Below are 21,559 nucleotides of genomic sequence, written 5' to 3'. Positions count from 1 at the left end.
GTTTTTTTGGCTGTTTTTTTTTTTTGGCCATGAAATTTTCACCTTTGCAGAAGCTGAAACCACATTTAGATCCTTTTAGATGCTGTTTGTCTTGCAACTTTAATCTTTTTTTTTTTGGTAATTTGAGTAAATAGTTGTTTTTCTTTTTTTGTGATTTTGCTCAGATTAGGACTTTATTTTTGAATAGAAGATCACAACTAATCTGTAATTGGGCTATTCCCAAGAATAGACTAATGTGTTAACATTGTAATAGTTTTCTTGTGAGTTTTTGAAATGGTAATGGTTGTTGTAAATTCAAAGATAGACTGGGAGTGGTGTTCAGCCAAGAGGGTTTGTACACGCCTTTTGCTCATTGATATGTGGGTTCCTTCTGCATTTCTACAGAACGGTATTACAGTAGATTATATGAATAACAACTGATGATAACAGCTATAAATATATTAATGATCGTTCTCAAATTGTTTCAATGAGTGTATCTGCTTTGTGAAATTCTGACCGCTGAACGGTTTTTTTTTATAGAACATTCCACCTAACGCATGTGGACCTTGGTGTTTCAGGAGTCTATCTGTCCGTCTCTGTCAGAACGCGTCTCGGAGATGGGATGCACACACTCTTGGTTTGCATGTGCACCTGTGTCACTTCGTCCCTCTCCACAATCCGTTTCCATGGAGACTGAACCAGGAAATGACGTCACGCTGAGCTGGGGGACACGGCTGTTTTTCTTCTCTCTCTAATATGACCTACTGATTTAGGGCACTGGTATTTGTGTAGGATTTTTTGTTTTTTTCCCCATGCGTGCAGACATGTTAACACACACATACGCCAGCTCATACATGCACAGAAAGAAAACACACACACACACACACACATTCACAGTGGAAAGTCTCGGATATCTCTTATCAGTCATGTCCTTGTGGCACATGGCTAACCTCATCAGACTAGACATCTTATCAACCCAAGATTACAGGCGGTGCTTTCGAAGGTTTGGCATGGTTCAAGGTATTTTCCTTCCTTCCTTTCAGGATCGTTACATAAGGATAACAAAGGCAAGCGATGCTACCTGTGTTTTTGTAAAAGTGAATAACAACTGCAGACCTATTGCAGACTTATTTATGTTGTTTCAGTTCAGTTTCTTGCTTCTCCCTGTGTTCTCCTGAGAATTCAACTCAGCTGAGAACTACATTCAACATAAACTGGATCTTACCTTACCTAGTTTCCTTGTAGCCTATCGCTTTTGATCCTTTTATCTGTTTTTTTTTTGGAGGTGGCAGGAGTCACTCACTTTTCGCAGACTTGGATTCTTCTCTTGCGAGTTCCATTACATCTGGGCTCTGTTTGTTTGGTTTAGGTATAAAGTTTGCTCATGTTCAAGAGCTTTGGAAAGAGAGGCTACATAAAATGGAAAAAAATATGTGGTCCTTGTACTGATGTTAAAGTGATTAATAAAACTGTCAAAGGATGAGTTGTGTCGGGTGTTGTTTGGGGTTTGGGTTTGCAGATGGGGGTGATGGGGCAGGGCTGGGTGGGATTTGTCCCTGAATTTTCTTTTTCAGGCATTAAAGCTCCTGACTTTCTGATAAGCGATAACAGGCTGCTGATTTGTCTGTGTGGAACTGGAGGAAAGAGGACTGTCACTGCCCATTCAAATCCCTGCACAGCCCGCCTCAGATTTATGGACTTTACCTTGAAATAATTAACCTGAAGTTTGCAGGCTTTCCTTCTAAATTCAAACAATCATTGAGCGAACCACTGATTTTAACTCCTTAGTTACGTTACATTATTTTTATTTAGCAGACGGTCTTATCCAGCTTACATTGGTTAGTTTTTTTTTTCTTTCTTTCAAACATGTTATCCATGTATAGAGCTGGGTATTTACTGAGGCAATTTACTGTGGGTTAAGTACCTGGCCCAAGGGTACAACAGCAGTGCCCAGCAACCCAGAAACCTTTTGGTTACAATCCCTTCCCACTATGCTACACTGCCACAGTCTAAAGAGATTGAGTGCACAGTCAGGGCAGCCTCAGCCTGCTAGCATGAGAGGTGAACAGAATGGCTCTTTAACTCAAGCTGGAAAAAACGTATTGACATGTGCTGACCCTCATGTCCCTCAGACAGCTTATTTCTATACTAATTTATACAGTGTATTTCCTGTTTAAAATATCTGGATAGACCCACACAAACACAGACCACACGGCAGTACTGATTGTTTAATCTTTTATTACAAGATTGTGCTAATGAAATAGATATGCATATAACCAGATTCAGAACCCTTTTCTGTATGTTATACTGTGATCACATATGAGAGTGAAGAATGACAGGGACAGGTGTAAGGGTTATGTGACCTCTGAAGGACTTATTTCCACACCTGCCTGGAATTTCTGCTTCCTCTGAATACGCTCCATCCCTCACAATGTATTTAAGATGAGGAGTGTCTTTCACACAGTACACCCAATGAGATTAATCCCGTGGCTGACTAAAGCACTCCCTGTGCTGCCCACACAGAGAGAGGGGTGTGGAACGTACTGGAGTTTCTGATCATGGTGGGAATGAATGGGTCTGCATAATGGGCAGAGCCACTGAGTGCTGTCAATCAGAGTCATGTGATCCAATCAAAAGCCTTTGCTCCGAATAGCAGAACACCATGACTGGTTCGATGCAGTGAGTCTCTGATAGCAATCAATAGCTCCACCCGAGTGAAGCCTCACTCCCCAGCCCTTATGACATTGTGGATGGCTTTTCCCCCCGTCTTCATGACTCTAAGCTCTAATTTTATTGTGTCATGTAAGTGGATGCATTCCATCAATCCCTACCAAACCGGTAAACATCAAATTTCTTTAAGAAGATGGGAGTTTTCAGTTACATATATTAAGTGCCTATCGGTTATGTAAATATTTCAAATTTTGGAGTAATGTCTACTCTTAGGTTGACTTGGTAGTACAGTATAGCCCCTTAAAATCCCTACTGCTGAGCAGAACAAGTAGATGATGTTAAGTGGGGTGTGATTTTAAACATATAAATATTATCCAATGGTGCCACCACAAACTGTGCTTATTCATGCATCTATGCATTTTACAATTTAATGTGGGAATTTAACTGAATTTTGTGCACATTATAGTACCATACTTTTCTTTCAATATCAATGGCAGTATACTGCCCAATGCTTTCAATATTCATTGACCACAATGTCAGGATCATTTATTAAAATACAGAATTAAGACTGTCAGCTGCTCTATAGTATTGCTCAAACTTTTTCTCAATATATCAAGCTAGAGGATCAAATAAAGCAACTGTGTATGCAATGCTACAGTGTAGCCATTGCAAACAAGAAACAGACCATTGCCCTTGAAAAGAACTAAGGCACTATTTGGCTATGCTGTTTGTAATTAAGTAAATTAAAAACAAGCAGCGAGACAAATACCCTCCTGTTCTGTCAGGGGTTAAAATGTTTCATTACATTTCAAAACTCTTCTCTCAGATTTAGAATTTAGGAGGACAAAGAACTAAGCAAATACCACCCTGTCTTGTCTAATGTTAGCAACAGCACACTGCTAGCTAGACAAAGTTAACATTAGCCAGAGTTTTACTTTGCAACACCACCATATTGACTTCAATTAGCCATTGACCATGTTTCCACACCCAAACAGAGTATTATTTGTTAAATTATTTTAAAAGTATGCAACCGACAGGAAAAAGGCTATACAAATGACTACTCTCGGTGACAATAACCAGGTTTTTACAGTGATATTAAAAGAGTTCATTTAACAAATGAAACCCATGGTGTATGGCATGTGTGTTTTTTTTATGTGACATTAGCAGGGTTGTGACATCACGCCGAGTGATATTAATCAGATCACAACAGCCATCTAGGACAGTTTCACTGCTTTTTTTTCACTTTTGCTAATTTTGTGTGCAAGCTGCAATAAGATAGTGGTGCTTTATAGAGAAGTCACATAAACTGATAACACTGATCTCCATTTCAGTATCACCATGAATCACCGCTCCCTCCTTTTTAGGTCCCTCGCCAGCTGATCAGCCATTATGATGTCACAAGAAGCGATCGCTTGCTGGAAACAGCAGGGGGTGATGGAACAATTTGCATCCTACAGGCCTTGCCTGCAACAGCTGGTTCTGTGAGTTGCAATTATGCCATTTTTTGTTCCAGATGAAGGCCTAAACAACATAATTGCACCCTTTATTCGAATTTTAACTGCAGTCAGCTGTTAAACTATTAGGGATAATGATTTGTGCGTGGGAAGACTGCAATCACAAGCAAAGTGAGACTATAGAAAAGGCGTGTCAGGATGGAGTAAAGCTGAGATAGGCACTTTAGGACGGACTGAGGAGAGGAGCCATAATTAAAGGAGGGAGAGAGAGTGAGAGAGAGAGAGACAACTGAGGGATTGTCAAGTTCTTGATTTTCTTCTTTCATATAAATGTTTATTATCATTTTATGATAGTTCATAGCAGTGTTGTTGTTTATATTCATTGCTTTGGCAATTATGTACCGTTACGGTCGCACCGATAAAAAATATTTGAATTTGAACTAAAGAGGAAAAACAGAGAGATGGAAGTAGAGCTGCCAGATACACCTCCACTACATTAAACAGGTCAGAGCCTGTCTGATACCACCACGTCTGACAAGCTTGGGCTGTAGCTGGGTCTTCATTTTCTACTCTTGTTAAATGAATCTTATCTGGGTGGATGTCAAGAGTAGTGCTCATAGACAGGACACCGGCTTTGGAGCAGACTGAAGCAGAAACATTTAGACAAAAAAATTAAAAAGCAAAATTATGGTGTCCAACCCGTTCTCCTCAATGAGCATTCTCCAGAACAGAGCATTATCTCTTTTGTCTTAATTGATTACAGCATTGTTTAATTTCCCAGCAGACTGAACCCCTGAACCTCGACCTGACATTCTAGAAATGTAATTTTATGAAACAGCAATATTTCATCTAAGGGAAGAACCCAAGTCCCTCAGGTCCAGTACCTTTAACAACACACCACACTGGTCTTAACATGCACAATCACTGAGCTCCATGCAAAATCACTTTTAACATTCTTCAATGTACAGATGAACCCAGTTAATATCACCTCACTTATTATAACAACCCACTTAATGTCCATCAAAGCAACACAAAAAATAGCCAAATATCATGGATTTAAATGGAAAATGGACCCTTTTAATATCATGAGGGCACTTACTTATGGTTGCCTTCAAAGTAGTCAGAGCCTTTTGTCCATGAATATATTTCAAAAACATGAAAAAATTATTCCAGACCATTTAAATGTAAATGTAACGGCAATTACAATCTGTGGGCAGCATTGTAAAGTAGCATTCCAAGCATACCACTAGCTAAACTGACAGCAGTTAGCTAACTTTTAATAAGCACATCAACAATGTCTTGAGGGAAATGAAAAGACCTTCCATGCCACCAGAAAATTGATCTTATTGACTGCTACAATCATAGGTCAGTAAGTTGTTTCTCATTACCTCTGCAACGAATACTCTGTAATCTTACACATGCAGCTGTGCGTTTATTTCCTACTCCACCTTACTATCCTCGAGACATAAAAAAGTAAAGAAAATTCTGAGCAACTGTATTATGATTGACTTACTTTTAAGTACCGACTAATACTTTTATGTATTAGTAAGTTAATCATATATGATGGCAATGCAATTAAGGCACAAAAATGTGCTTACTGAAAACACTGGACTTAGTAATGTCCCATGTAATGTCCCATGTAATAAAGTAACAGCAGTACAATACTCTTCTCTTCTGGAAAGCATACGAATAAGCACACCATTCTTCGTTCTCCCATTGGATGGCACCCACTGGTGTCATGCGACTATACTGAAACCCTTTTAAAATCGCAACCCGTTTAATGTCTCCTATGTATGCTTGTATATGCTTGTAAAGGTGATATTAAGTGAGCTACACTGTGATTTGGAGAAGAAGGGAAAAAAAAGAAAAGCTCTTTATCGCAGCAAATGTGTAAAAGTGCTTATTTCATTTCATGGTGGAAAAAGAGCCGATGACATAGATCTGAGCAGCAAAGATTTGTTTGAATCTGCGTTCCCTGTCTCATGCCTGATAGTGGCCTTGTTCCGGTACGATGTATGAGAAGCTAGTGGCAGGCAGGTCTCTGATTTTCCGCACTGCAGTACAGCGTGGGTAGCCTGCTCTCGGTGGGACTGTGGGTGTGGGGGGAGGGGGGGGGGCTCAGAACATTTCTCTCATGGGAGAAACGGATGAGTCAGGAGCCCCTTGTTTGTACACTGAGGCGGAGAGAGGCTGAGAGAGTTTCTGTTCATTATTGGGGGGATTACTGTGGTAGGTGTCTTCTTTTGTTCATTCACGCACCCGACACTTGTTGTTTCTGGGAGCGACACCCCCCACGATCAGCTGTATTAGTCTAGGCAGGCTTCCCCCAGCTTCATCTTCTCACCACCCCCACCCGCCCCTCAGATCTTTACCAAAGCTAGGAAGTGAGGAATACGGTGGGGAAGGAAGGCCCCCTAAGCGACGAAGAGGCCGCCGTGGCCGTGATCCGGCGCGGAGAAGCAGTCCTCGGAGTGGACGAAGTGCAGGGCGGTCTGGTTGTAGCTGAGCAGGGCCTGCTGTCGCTGGGCGGGCCCGAACACCAGCGAGTCGGGGTGCACCTGCTGGATGTGCCGCTTGATGGTGCTGACCTTGAGCGTGGCCAGCGCCGCGCCGCACACCATGCAGATCAGCCCGTGCCGCCGGCAGTCATAATCCATCAGGTACTCCATGCGCCAGCGCACCTGGTAGTTGCGCCTCTGGTCTTTGCCCGGGTAGTGCCCGTGCCGCGCCACCCCGTCCCTGGCTGCGCCCTGCTTGCCGCCCCCCTCCTCTGTCCGCCCGCCGCCGGTCTGCTCGGACGCTTTCACCGGGGACGCCGGTTTGCCATTCTTCGCCGCCGTGGCCAGGGCGCCAGGTGCGTTTGGGGGAGCTTCTGCCAAGAACAGAGAAGGGGGGGAGGGAGGGGGTGAGAGGGCAGTCAGAAAGTTGTAAGTCCAGACTCGCTGAATGCCAAGGCTTTTGTTTCTTTTTTTCTGCCTGTGAGTCTTTCCTTTTAAGTTTGTCTGGGTTTACCTTCTTTCACTTGCAAAGCTTCGCCTCCAGGGGGCGCCGCTGCCTCTCGGTCCCAGGCGTCCGCCAGTGCCTGCCGCTCACGCCGGCTCAGGGCGGCGGTCTCGGGGTGGTGCTCCTGGATGTGCTGGCGGAAACTGCCGACCTTGGCGACAGGGAGAGCCTCGGAGCACACCATGCAGCACAGGCCCTGACCCCTGGGGGCGTAGGTCACCAGGTAGTCCAGCCGCCAGCGCTGTGGGAGGCCGCCACGACCGCTCCAGGGGCCCCCCCGTTTCTGGGCTTCGCCCCCCTCTGCTGTCCTGTCCCTGTTCTTCCCTGCCTCCTCAGAGAGGACCCCATCACCCTCGTCTCCCCCATCCTCGCCGTCAGGTTCGGGTTTGATGGGAACGTCGTTTCTCAGGGGGTCGGATTCTGGCAGCGAGCGCACGGGGGAGAATGAGAGAGGAAGCGTGAAAGGGAGGGAATCCTTTGTCTACCAGAATTAGAGCATCTCTGTGCCCATGGCAACAACACAACATCTTGTGGAAGAATTGGGCCCAAGGGACTCACAGTGCCACTCTGCCACTCACTCACTCTCACAAACACTCACTCACAAACACACACATACACACCCTCACAAACACACATACACAAGCACAAACTCTCTCTCACACACACACATACGCATCCACAAATACACATACTCTCACGCACTCTCACAAACACATGCACCCTTATGCACGCACATTCTCTCTCACACACACACACATGCACACACACACACACATACACACACACATTCTCATTCACACACATGTTCACTGTTCGCAACAGAAAGAACTGGAGGTCTAACAGACCGAACCCTCATGAAGCCATCAGCCCAACCCCATCCCTCCTTCTCTCCCCTCCTCTCCCCTCCTCTCCTCTCCTCCTCTCCCCATCTCTCCTCTCCTCTCTCCTCCTCTCCCCTCCTCTCTCCTCCTCTCCCCTCCTCTCCTCTCCTCCCTTCCTCTCCTCTCTGCTCCTCCTCTTTACCTTTCCTCTTGGCCCATGTCTGCAGGATACAGTGTTTCTCCTCTGCACTGTACACCAGGGAGTTTGGGTGGACGTCCAGCACATGCCTCTTGATGTGGTCCAGGTGGAGGGAGGGCAGCTGGCTGCCGCACACCATGCACACCAGCCGGCCCGGCCCGGCCTCGTACTCCATCAGAAACTCCTGCCGAAACCAGGCATGGAGCGAGTCGTTCAGGTAGCGCTCCAGGGTGTGGGCGGAAGGGGAGCCCGCCCCACCACGGCCCCCGCTGCTGACCAAAGGGGGCGGCCGCTTCACGGTCAGGGGGGCCGGTTTCCCTGGGAAACATCAGAGGGGCAAATTCAATTATCACATCGAACAAACCAAACGAAACATCACTGCCACCTTTGTTGTATAAAACACTGACATCTGAACTATGGACACAACAATCAGAACCCTAGTATGTAACTGTGGATTGTAAGTTTCTATTTCCAGAATTGTAAAGATAGCTAAAGTATATTCACTAACATGTGATTATGGCACAAACAAAATCCTACATTATTCTAATATCTATTATTCACATGGAAATTGTGCAAACTCCCAAACCATAATCTACGCTTTGCTCGATGTCAGCATCGCTGTGCATGATGTAGCATTCTGTAATGCAGATGAAAGTTTTTCAGCCACACTCTGCCCCTTGCAGTGCTACTGTGATTTTGACGTTTGAAGGAAGTGTACACCCTCCATTACCGAGCTCCCCTGTGCCCCAGCAATCAGCACGGCCCTGCTGTCCTTCACAGAGCATTATGACAGCCATTACCCCCACCACCACTTAAGACGATTGGCCAAATTCCCACTCAGCCTCTTTCAATCTGGTCCATCGAATAATCCTCCCCAGTTTAACCGGCTAAATAACTCCTTCCCTCTCCACCTCCATGCTTGCTCATGTGTGGTGGGCATTGTAGTGCAAAATGGATGTCATGCATCAGACTAGGTGGGCACTATGCATCAGTGGGGGTTGCATCTTCAAAAGGCACTATATAAACCGCTGTTCATCATTATTATATATAATTATATAAACATATTATATATTATTTTATTGTTTATTGTTTTACTATTACAAATATATAATTATATAACATTTATATAATTATTTATTGTTTATCCAGTTACTGTAGTATATTATTATACATACGACGATATAATTAGTATGTTATTACGAGCATCAATAAAAGCTGGTACACACCTGTGGAGCGTCGGGCGCAGTCCAGCACCCCCTCCTGGCCGGGGCCGGCAGCTGCAGCGGCGGTGGCGGTGCAGTAGGGCCGCTGGCCGCTCTCCAGGCTCAGGTGGCTCTCCCAGCCGGAGCGGATCACCTCCTTGTCGGCGGCGCTCCAGAGCAGCGAGTCAGGGTGCTTCTGGCGGATGTGGCGCTTGATGGTGCTGAGTTTGAGCGTGGCCAGCGAGCTGCCGCACACCATGCACACCATGCCGTGCCGCCGCGGGTCGAAGTCCATCAGGTACTCGCTGCGCCAGTACTCGTGGTAGTACCGGCGGTGGTCCCGGCCCGGGATGCGGCTCAGGCCGGGGCGGGAGGCACGTTCGGAGCGGGGCTGAGCCTGTCTGCGCTGGGAGGGGGGCGGGGGCGGGCCGGGCGCCGGGGACAGCAGGAAGGGCGAGCCGGGACTCTCCGTCACACTCCAGTAGCTGGTGCCCGGGGAGCGGAGGGGCGGGGCCGCGTCGTCCTCCTCGCCATCATTGTTGTCGTGCACGCCATGACCGTTTGTCACGCCGTCCTCCCCTGGAGGGCGAAATACAGGTCAGAGGCGGCCCGCGACAACAGCGCTCCTAAAACGTTTTGTCAACGCTCTGCTGACGATGCATGAGAGAGGCTTTCCCTTCCCCTGAGTCGTTAGACCATCCATTGAGCACTTTGGCTTTAGACACCTGACACTTCTTCTTACATTAAATTACATTACTGTCATTTAGCAGACGCTCTTACCCAGAGCAGCTCACAATTTTTATCCATTCATACAGCTGGATATTTACTTGGGCAACTGTGGGTTAAGTACCTTTCCCAGGGGTACAACAGCAGTGTCCCAGTGGGGAATTGATCCAGCAACCTCTCAGTTGAGCTCAGTGGCTATGAGCTCTTGTGCATGTGCACAACAATGTTTCCACTTCAAAAAGCTCTTCATGATGACAATCATTTAAATGATATGTTTCGTCTGCACTAACACACATAAAGCCAGAAAAGGACACGAAGAAAGTAGTTGTGTTTCATATCAGATAGAAATATACCACTCCTTTATGTCAGTGTGAGGTGTACTTAAAATTCGCAAGGTATCAGCTGGTTGGAGAGCTCTTACTCAATGACAGTGTTAGAACAGGCTGTGCTGCTCGGGTAAACATTTTCGACTCCACATCTACTGGATTCCATTTCCGCAAAACGCCTCCCTGTGCGAACAGCACACGATAACTTCACAGGGGTGCGGGGAGGGGTACGGGGAGGGGGGGGGGCTTTAGTGATTGCGCCTCGCGTCCGCTGGGTGGCCACCGTGCAACGCAGCAGGCTGCAAGCACGCTATTTTGTCTTTGTTTTAACAGAGCCATAGAGACAAGGGGCCATGCTGCCTCGTAGTATTGTTGTCACTCGGATTAACAGTCAGAGAAGAGTAACAGGGGGCGGAAGAGGTTTAACGCAGAGCCACCGAAACAAAACAAAAACAGTCTTTACCTGGCGAATGGAGTCCCGAGTCACTATGCCTTTGCGTTTCTTCCTCCTCGGTGCTTATTATTAATGACAGAGAATCTATCTGCTCCGCGCACGGGTGCGCGTCCGATTCGCATTCCCTCGGCTCGTCTTCTTCCATTATTACAGCGTGTGACAGGATATCACAGCGTTTTGCGTCTTCTGCACGCAGCCGTCCTGCGGGGAGAGGTTAAACACAATTCGGCAAAGCTCTTAGAGAGACATCGGAAACACGCACGCACTCATAACTGAGTACTGTGTTGTCTCCATTCTGGTTACACCCCCCCTCCCGTTGAACGGCCAGCGTAGGAGCCAAGTTAACTTTTTTTACATATCGACACGATATTAATTTGCTCTCTCGGCCGTGTGAGGATCTGCAAGAGTGAAGTCTGTGTAGTTTCTGGTATGTTACTACGGCCTCCTGGACGGATTTTGGGCTCCGCTTGTCTTCAGGGTGGGGAGCCGAGCTAGGGGCCCCTGGGGCTCCTTTAGGGGCTCCTGGGTAAATTTAAAGAGACAGTAACGCCCTTCATGCAGCGACGAGTTTATCCGGAGGACCAGCTGTGTACACCCGTGGAGTCAGACCCAAGGAGTAACACACACACACACCCTAGTATTGTTATAGTTATATCTGGACAATAAAGATAAGTAAATACAACTGAAACGATTAGCATGCAAACGTTGCTGTTCTTTTCCACCGCAATCACGGATTGGCCCTTGAAGGACCACCGTATATGATTTTCTAATCCTTTACGAAGGGGTATTATCATGCAGTTTTGTAAGTTTAAAAAATGGCATTTCGCGTCATGCATTCAACATTCCAGAACTTGTCAGTCATCAAAGAATGTTTGACTTGACGGCTCATATTTTCCATATACATGACGGAATTTGCAGATGTAAGTGCAGTGGGTGACTAAAGGGAAGACTTGGCACTAACACCATGTTCGACAACCATAAGTTATAACGACCCGACGTTGCTTTTGACCAGTATTTTAAATTCTGCGTTTTAAAATACGGTTACTGTGCTGTCAAGCTGCGCGGGACGGTGCTGAGAGCCGGGAAATAAATCCAGGAAGGCAGTCTACTGTATAATCCACTGGGAACGAAGACGGCATGTTAATAGGTTAAGATAACGTTTATGTTCATACTCGTATCCGTGAATCTCAATTAACGTCTTCACCGTTTAATTGAGATGTTGTTTTGAGCATAAGAGCTGCTAATACCGTTCCCTATCAGGGCTTGCCAGCTGGGGTCATAATTGTCTTGCAGAATTCAATGCCTGAGCGAACTGAATTGCAATGTTGCCGCTTTTAGACAGAGTAATCTTTTGAACCACGACACGTCACTTTTTAGGAGGACCACTGCCCATCAAGGCATGTAAAAATGTTTTAGTGTTTAGTACAATTTTATATCCCACTGTCTCGTCTGTGTAGTTACAAGCATTTGATCACGTCTTACACGAATATTAATTTATATTTATAATAATTTATGAGGGGATTTAAAGAAAAGACTATTACCGAGGACAAAGATGGTTTCTTGTAAAATAAAAGACAAATGAGTGCATCTCAATGACGACGTATTTTATGTAGGGTGATGATGAAGATGAAGATGGTGTATATGAATATGATAATGACAATTAGTTTATCACCTGTTGCACTAATAATATGCTAAACGTTTTTCAACCTATAATTACAATTCCAGGGCTCACAATTGCTATTCTTAAAGAACCCTGCGTACAGCTAACACACATTCCCATGGTTACTTAATTATTTAACAGACGACGACATGCTGCTTCACGCATAAAGTCTTGCTTCGCGATTAGAATTAATATGTGCGCAGTTTCAACAACGCTTCGCGTTAAATGCAGACCAAAACGGGCCAAATCGACCTACAATCGAACCCGAATTGGTCCAACGTGCGGGCGCTGGAGCTTTAAGAAGCCCGTGTGTGTCCACGCGTTACGCAGTAAATACACACGCAGCCAGGTCTCACATCCTGGTACTTTTCCCCCGTTGTCAAGGCAGCGGCAGAAAGAAAGGCTGGCTCGCGGAAAGTCGCTGCAGTGTCCTGACAGTACATATGTCCAAACGTTTACAAACTGTCCCGGAAAGTTAGATGTAACTATCCAGGTAATAACACATGCATGCTTTTCAAACGTTTGAAACATTCTGATTTTTTTCTTGCCGCTTGCTCTCCGCTGCGCCTGTGGTTTGATCAAGAACAAGCAACACAAGCAGACAGCCGTCAGACCGTGTGGACAGGGGTAGGAGGAAGAGGTTGTCCATTGTAGCCCGACAGAGACAACGCCAATCGAGGCACGAATACCACGGAAATGTCCCCCTTTCCGGGTGCTTTTTCTTCGTGTTTCGCGGCTTCGCTTGGTGAATTATACGCGCGATATGGGTTGTTGGGCACAACATAATGTTAAAATGACAAAAAAATAAAGAATTATAAAATGGCTTACGACAGAATTCATTCGTGATAGACTGAGGGACAGGGCTTTAAAGGCACAGTACCTAATTTTTCTGTTTCCTTGTTCCTTGCGCACGCTAACATGAACCATGTTTTTAAAGCCTACTCGTGTATTTGAAGGCAACAGTAGTTGTTAGTAATGGATATAGTACGGTATGAAAATATTCCGTGTTCAAAGTTGGGTATGTACTTGCATTTCTTCTGGTTTAATACACAAATGCATGCACTTGCATATGGACATTACTTCCTTGAATACTAGTTCCATATATTGTGTTTGTATATGTAAACAAAACTCTGTATTCCTGCATATTTTCACATGTAATCATATGCTCAACAACATTGTACAGGGCTAGTTGGTTGTTTAAAAATGCAAGTGTTGTTACAGCATTGTATCAGCAGTCCTGGCATTGAGGTAATCCATGGACTTTCCACATCTTGATTGTCTTCACAAACATCACAGTGATGTACACAAGAAGCTGCGGTTGCACATGTGTTTCCTGTCTTCTTTCTTTTTTTCTTTATCTGGAAAATGTATAATTGCAGACGGAAAGGACTTAAATTTCAATAAGCTACACGACTGGCTCGTTGTGATCACTGGTGTGCCTGTGCTCACCTGGCATTGTTGATATATAAAACTCACAAGTATGTTTTGGCTAAAGTCACCAGAAAGCTCTTATTTGTCTCGGTGTTGTGATGAAGTCTCATTGGTTTACAGCTAATACATGCAGAAATCCCTTGTGCCTCGCCTTACTACTTTGGAGCCAGACTATGTGGTGTTCTAGTTCCTGAAAAGTCATTCATTTGAGGTTTCATCATGCCACAAATACTACGCAATCGGATAGTTGTTTTTTTTTGTAGATCATATCCACAGAGATATAAGTTCTGTAAGGATGTATCTTACTGTTTAAATAAATTTAGAATAAGTTCAAGTCATAATATTGGGTACATCCTGAATTTGGTCGTTTACGTTATGAGTATATATAATACATAGTAGAGGTCGACCAGTATGGATTTTTCAGGTACGATATCAACATTTTTGATCGTAAGAAATCCGATAGGCTGATGTCAGCGAATATACTTTTTGTTTTTTTTTACCTAAGTCTTGACGGTCCTTACGTTTACCTCAAATCCTGCCATTAACCATGTCTGTGCAGTGTTTACACTTAAAGTTTGTTTGCTGTATTTAAGAGCAATGCAAAAAGGCAGATATAGCCTTTTTATGCATTGAGTAAACACATGTGAAAAATGAGAATTGCACCAAGTAATTGAACATAAGTTAGCACCTTTATTAACAATATTCTTTTTGTCGAACAGTGAACTACAAGAAAAAAGGTTCAGGTTGGATCAGATTGTAGCAAAGGGCGAGAACAGCCAGGCTCCTTGGTATGGCAGTCAGAGCACATACTCAACCATAGTGACAGCACTTTGTCACACAGATTGATTTAAAATTAAAATTGTAATTAAATTTGAGCATCTCATCCCAGTTTTCATGATTTAGAACATTTATAATAATTGAATGTTCCATAGCTGTACTAGTTTAAGATGTTGCAAGTTAAAATTTGTAATTGAAATTGATTGTTTAAGTTTGTGTAAATCATGCTTAACATTTGGCTAATAATAGAACCTACTTTGCAAACCCAATGCAATCACTGGTGTTGCAGAAAAGCATATGTGTAGACCAGTGTTTCTAAAAGTCCATCAGTCTTATGTTGGTCTATTAATAAAATTGCTCTTTTAGGAGGAGTGGGTGTAGTTGAGAATTTCCTCATTCTAGTAAAGCAAACCGGTCGGCAAAATTCATATCAACATTTGTAAGGCCGTCAGCCTCATAAATTTTCCCACTGGCAAGCCTTTGGAGCTAGCTGCTAGCAAGCTGTCTACAATGATGAGGCAGTCTATAGCAGTGGTACATGTACCTGATATGAAGGCTGTTGCTGTTAAAACATGTCAGTCATGTTTCTGGATATAATCATAAAACAAGAGACAGGACTCATTCCAACAATGTGCATGGCAAATTTCAGCAATCTGAAGGTTGGCAAGCTAGGTAACTAGGTACTTGATAGTCATGTTGCTGTGAATTCTGTCGCTTGGTTTGTTTTAGAGAGAATAAATTATCCACAATACCGGATCTCATATGAGCAATTTTATTAATAGACACAGCAGACTGTGATGAAAGTCTCTTAGACTGAAACTTTATTTCTGTTAACTAAAGCGCACCTTGTAAGAGGCAGGGATGTGGAGAATTTCCTCACTCTATACTCAACATACTCTACACTCCAACACCTAGCTGGCAAGCTGTAAACAGACAACGATGATGCTGTCAGTCAGCCAAGTAGGTAGTTAATGGAAACTAGGCCTACCTTATTCTGCATGAATTGCATATGATGCTCCAAATCATTAAATGTTCTTATAATCGGACTAAATGCAGTGAAGTGTGGGGAAAGTATTATACTGACCTCATTTTTCATGCTTGCCATTGAAGTTTTCTGAGATAGCTACCTACTAAACAAACTAGCCACTAGCTAGCTGTAGTGACAGCCATTTGCAGGCATGTTAATCAAACTTTAATTTTGAGTGGCTCAGTTGGCAAGGCGCTGGCCTCGAGCACAGTCTGGGCCTTGTTTTCCAGGCTCAGGCTCAGCTTTGTCGTCTCCTGACGATGACCAGGAGTCCATAGCAACAGAACAAATTGGCTTTTCTCCCTTCAGGATAGGGGTGGGTGCATCAGCCAGGGTCCTCTCATTACCGGGGTTTGCCATCCTGCAACTGATCAGGCACCGGACAATGTTAGCTGAGTAGCACATACTCTCCAGTTAGCGTCCACTTAACCTGCAGTGCACTGCAGGACTTACACTGTGATATGACAGTGCTGACCAATGCAACACACATACAAACCTCATGAAACAAACCAAGATGTAACCAGCCTGAACACAAGCACAGCCACAGCTGCTGGAAAAAAATGACTCAGCCTTTGATTTTATGGGTGGAGCTCGTTAACCAATAGCTGGTTGAATACAGTTTCACATGCACACACAATGACGATTACGTATAACCTGAGCTGAAACAAAGCTGATGAAATACAGATCTGTCTGTTGTTACTACGGTAAACAGAAAGAGAACTAAGGGTGTGTGGCATAAACATTTACATATTTAACAAAGTAAAACGTAATTAACACATTGCTAGCACACACTAAGTTCTATCAGTTTTGGAGAGATGGGTGAAGACATAACAGGTGTGAAAGGTGTGAAAAATAGCATTTGCGTTTGTGCGCATGTATATCAGCAAGTTGCTTCGCCTACACTCCCTCACAAGGCAATCCTACAGGGTAATTGGCAATGACAAAAAGTCGGACAAAAATGCATTTTCGTATTTCTTAAGGTATTTACATTAGTATTGTTTAGATACTGCATTGCCGTCTGTTGCACTTCTTAAATTTATGCCAATTTCACAATAAGGAAATGTATGTATCACTTCATACAAAAATGCTTGCAAGTGACATGTCACTCCTCTTAACCCCATAATTAACAAAGCAGATGCAAGATTTCTGACTTCCAGTTTAACATGATTATGGAGGACACGGATGAGCTTGTCGGGGATGGCAAAGGTATACACATGCAGCAGGTTTAGAAACAGGGTCACAGGGATTAAAGTTCAAAGCCCAAACAGTAGATCAGATGAGTGTAGCTCAAGTAATCACTGTTTGCATTAAGGAATCCCTCCTTTGTGAATTAATTTTAAATTTTGAATGTGAGACTGGATATTAGCTCTCTGACTTTAATATGGCTCATGTTGTGTCATATATGCAGTGGTCATATTAAGTGTTTATTAATGACTGAAATATTATTAGGCATTCAATTCAAGGAGGTCTCAGTGTGTTCAGATATTTCATATTGAAATGTTGTGCTGTTGTATAAACTGGGGTGTTTAATGACATTTGTGAGAGGGGCTGCTTATAATTGTAGGTGTGATAGGTTATCAAAGAACTGAACTAAAAATTAAAATAGAGGGGGATTGAATGTTTTTTCCCTTTCCCATTGTTATTGCAATATATTTGACTGATCTGAGATTTTCAGCAAAGAAATGTCTGCTTCTGTTTCCAGACCTTTCTAGTACCTTATCAACCTCAGGAAACTCTGAAGATATGTGACCTGTCCAAGAAGGGTACGGCATGAGAGAGGCTGAAAATTGACATTACCCAGGATGAGACTGTGTAACAATACTCTTAAAGGCCGTAGTACCCTGTCCTGGAGCTCAGCAGATGAGACAGAGGGAGAGGAGGATGTGTGAAGGACCGGTCGTCACTGTTTGCTGAAGTCCAGGAGGATCACCCACACTGTCAGCATGCAGAACTCGGGCGGGTCGCGGTCCCAGCGCTACCGGCCAGCCTCGGAGTTTGACGAAGCCACGCTCGCCCGCAAAAGGGAGTACTGGAGGACCAAGAAGCGAGAGCAGAGAGCCAAGCTCTCCGAGCTCAAAAAGGAGAGGGCAAATGCCAGGATCTCCAAATGCAGTGCTTCCGGTGGACCCCAGACAGTCCGCCTCAGCGTGGCTGGTCCCACTTTGCTAAACAGCGATGGCACTTACCACACCGGTGTGTGTCTACAGGTGGAGTCAGAGGGGGCAGTCAATGGGATGCAGGATGGGGAGAACGCTGGCCTCGCGGCAGGTGGGAATTGTACTTTGGTAGGAGGGCAACCTGCCGTGGCAAACCAGAAGGAGAGGTGGTTTCAGAAGATAAAACTCAACAACGTCTTGCCACTCTTCCCTGCAGCTTGCTCAGACTCACAGAACAACCCAAAGGGGGCTAGCGTCAAGGTGGCGGGCTGTTCACCTGTCCACACTGCGGGCGGGACGTTCTCTCCCGCAAAACCGAACGGAGCACTGTCAGACAGCTGCTCCCAAGTGCCTGCTGTCAAAATAAAAGTCCCGCCAAGTGGTTCTCTGCACTGCCAAGTTCAGAACGAGGGGGCGCTCCTCAACGGCACCTCCTCTGCAGCGTTGGCTGAGCAACATCTTGTCCTCCAGGCAGTGACTGACCACGCCCCCGACAGCAGCCCACAGCTCTGTGTCCATGTCCAGACTCCAGCCGCCTCTATCGGTCAGACAACCTCTGATGCTCTTGTTCCTGCAGGAGCAAAGGTAGCTGTCCCTGGCCATGGACCAGAGAGTGGAGGGACAAATATATCACAGGGAGGTACATCCTGCTCTGCTCTGGAATGCTCCGTCAGTAGCGCTCAGACAGAAAACCCTAAAAATACCCAGATGGAAGTGCTGGGATGCACAGTAAAGAAGGAGGCGGATGATTCATCACCAGGTGCAGACAGTCAGACGGCAGCCGAGTCCAACCACCAAGCAGTTATTCAGAAAGTAGAACCTGAGGATGAAGACCTGAATAGGGCTACTGACACAGCTTACCTCACTGGTCCAGAAACTAACACTGTAGCTCCTGCCCCTCTGCACTTGGCAAAAGCCACCTTGTGGCGTCAGAAGCTTCAAGATGGCAGCGAGCGTTGGGGTGTCGTCCGTTACAAAACACAGAAACAGAGGTTTCTGGAAAGTCAAAGGGTGATCAGTCAGAGGAATGCACGGAGGGCCTTCACCCCAGCCATGGCCTCATTGAGGGGAAACTCCCAGAAGGGCAACAAGGAGGAGACCGAGGAGGAGAGGATGGCCAGGAGGCGGGAATACTGGCGCATCAAAAAACGCGAGCAGCGGGCGAAGCTCTCGGTGGAGGTGAAGGCCAAGATGAAAGAGCGGGACTCTTTGCTGCGTCGAGTGAAACGGTACCAGAGCATTCTGGAAGAGATGCGCAGAACAAGGTCCGGGGGAGAGAAAGTGCCGCAGCCACCGGGAAGTACCTTCCCCAGTGACCACGAGACCATCGGTGGATTTATTAAAGAGGACGGCACCATGACAACAAACATTCCGCAAGCCTCAGCCAACCTTAGGTCGCTGGGACGAGAAAAGTTACCCGAAAGCCATTCGTTTCCTAACAAGCTGCTCCCAGTCCCAAGCTGCAGAGATTCCGCCGACAGAGGCAGTGCAGTCCTCAAAAAGCAGGTGCATGTCACGGCTCCGCCTCCACTTAAGAGCAGTGTGCAAATGAAAGGCACCTGTCACCTTCTTGTTACGCCGCCCCTGAACCCCCCAAAGCTGATCTCAAGTAGAGCCAGGCCTGCTTCCGACGGCATTCCAAAAAGCCTCCAGAGTTCTCACGCTGTGGTGACTCAAGCCAACAGCTCCCTTAGGCGCTCCCATGGCCCCCAAAGTACCTCTGCACGGCTTCCTATGCTCAAGCAAAGGCCCAGCATTCCGCTGGTAACCGTGGTTACGGGGAAGTGCTCGATCACTCGCGGTGAGGAGGGTCAGGGGTCAAAGCCAGCGGGCTGCGCTGTCGTGGAAGGTCCCGCGGGCTCGGCGGTGGCGTGCGACCCGACACCGGAGTTAACGGAAGAGGAGAGGATGGCGAAGAAGCGGGAGTACTGGAGGATAAAGAAGCGGGAGCAGAGAGCCAAGCGGTCGGCTCGCGCCAGGCAGGCTCTGTCACAGTGCAGGTACGGCACGGTGGCACAGAGACAGCAGAACCTGAGGGCCCTCGCTGCTCGACGCACGGCGGCTCCTGTCTCCACCAGGGCCGTGACTGCAGACCGTCCCCCCAACACCGCACCTCTGTCAAAGCCTGACGTACCTCCCCCTGTCCAGGACAGTCCGAGCAGCGTAAAACAAGAAGATGAACCGGCTCCCGTGAAAGCCACGAGTTCCGGTGGGGATCTGCCTTTGAGTCGAGAGATCAAACCCTGCCTTTCCCCAGTTCCAGAGGTGGAGCAGGACTCAGCGGTGGGTTTGGATAGTCAAGCAACGACTCTCCTGGCTGTGGCCTCCATGAAGAAGCTTCTGGAGGAATCTCTGAGCTCGGTGGCCGACTGCAACAATCTGCAGCCCTGCAAGAGCGAACAGGTCGGCCCTGAGGAGGAATCGCAGGAGGTGGAGGTCAAGCCAAACCTGTCGAGTCTCTCAGCAGGGGGTGAGGGATTTGCCCCCCCTGTGGAGGGGCAGCCCAGTGCCACAGTCTCTGATCCTCAGTCCTCTGTAGCCCAGCAGGTGCAATCCCCGTCCCGTGAGAAGATCTGTCATGTGGCCCCCACAAACCAGGAGACTAGTCACATGGTCCAATCCAGCCAATCCCCTGCCCACTGTCAGCCAGCCCCACAGTTGCCTTCGTCCAATCAGACGCCTCCTCACAAACCTCAGAGCAGCCAACCGCCCGCCACCCATGCCCCCTCATGCAGTCACGCGCCCTCATCCTCCAGTCGCCTCCCGCTCCGTCGCGCTCAGAGGCTGCGCACGAGGAGAACGGGACACTGCTGCTCCCCAGAGCCCCCGAAACAACCGGCGAACACTCCCTCCCAAACGGAGGAGGACCTCCTGCGCAAGAAGCGGGAGTACTGGAGGATCGCAAAAAGGGAGCAGAGGGCCAAGAAAAGGGCGTGGGAGAGGGAGATGAGGAAGCAGGGGGAGCAGGGTAGAAGGCAGCCAGTCAGAGCCACTCAGGTAAGGGTGTCATACTGGGGGATCTGATAGCTGATGGCGTCGTGCAAAGCTGTTGTTAGTAACTTCTGGGAACATCAGATTCCCTGTGAAATACAGAGGCTAAAAAGAAATATATCTGGAGCATGTAGAGTCCAGGTCTGTTTATTGAAACAATGCAATGTATTGTATTACGTATATTGTCAATGTTAAATTAGTTGTTTATTTGCCAGCCTGCGTGCAGATTTAACTGTATGTTTTTAGTTAGGGAGAAACTGAAGGGGTTTGAAGTCAAACCGTGGCTCAGTAATTTATGATAAGAGTCAGATCAGAAGAAACTTGCAGATTGGTGACTCCAGCAAGAAAAGTAAAAAAAAAAAAAACAACTAAGATCACTAGTATGATAATTGATATTTTCTTAATATTTTTAATATTAACATGCTGTCATGAAATTATGCCAAATTTAATCTTCTAGGGGTGTTCTCTCCTTTTTTGTTTTAGGGCCCAGCAGTCTGTGTAGTCAAAACCCAGAAGCCAGAGCTGAGTACTGAGGGTCACAGTGTTCAGAATGCTCCAGCACTCCACACAACAAACTCCACTCCCATCCTACTGTCCTCTCCTGCCGGGACCCTAACGTGCCTGAAGGCAGTCGCCACCCTTCCCATCCTAAAAGTGGTGACCCCCACTCCTCCCATCCTGTG

The 21,559-nt window shown here is 46.2% G+C and overlaps 1 protein-coding gene across 1 annotated transcript; it reads right to left on the bottom strand.

Annotated features, from left to right (window-relative positions):
* Positions 1-6,508: 6,508 nt before the first annotated feature.
* Positions 6,509-11,138, bottom strand: si:dkey-106g10.7 (uncharacterized protein C11orf95). Its single transcript, XM_036547664.1, has 5 exons — positions 10,844-11,138; positions 9,353-9,907; positions 8,130-8,444; positions 7,116-7,526; positions 6,509-6,975 (listed from the first exon to the last, which is right to left on the bottom strand). Exons 1-5 carry the CDS (start codon positions 10,977-10,979, stop codon positions 6,518-6,520), a joined length of 1,875 nt encoding a protein of 624 aa, XP_036403557.1. The 5' UTR covers positions 10,980-11,138; the 3' UTR covers positions 6,509-6,517.
* Between the last annotated feature and the right edge of the window lie 10,421 nt (positions 11,139-21,559).

Source organism: Megalops cyprinoides, chromosome 16 (genome assembly GCF_013368585.1).
Source record: "Megalops cyprinoides isolate fMegCyp1 chromosome 16, fMegCyp1.pri, whole genome shotgun sequence".
Taxonomy (NCBI): Eukaryota; Metazoa; Chordata; class Actinopteri; order Elopiformes; family Megalopidae; genus Megalops; species Megalops cyprinoides.
The sequence above is the reverse complement of the archived record's forward strand: the minus strand, read 5'-3'. Positions and strand labels throughout refer to the sequence as shown.

Coding starts and splice junctions, on each gene's coding strand:
- si:dkey-106g10.7 (XM_036547664.1), bottom strand. CDS start 10,979: ATGGAAGAAGACGAGCCGAGGGAATGCGAATCGGACGCGCACCCGTGC. Junction 8,445..9,352: donor CTGCGCCCGACGCTCCACAG/GTGTGTACCAGC, acceptor GATGTTTCCCAG/GGAAACCGGCCCCCCTGACC. Junction 6,976..7,115: donor AGCTTTGCAAGTGAAAGAAG/GTAAACCCAGAC, acceptor TGTTCTTGGCAG/AAGCTCCCCCAAACGCACCT.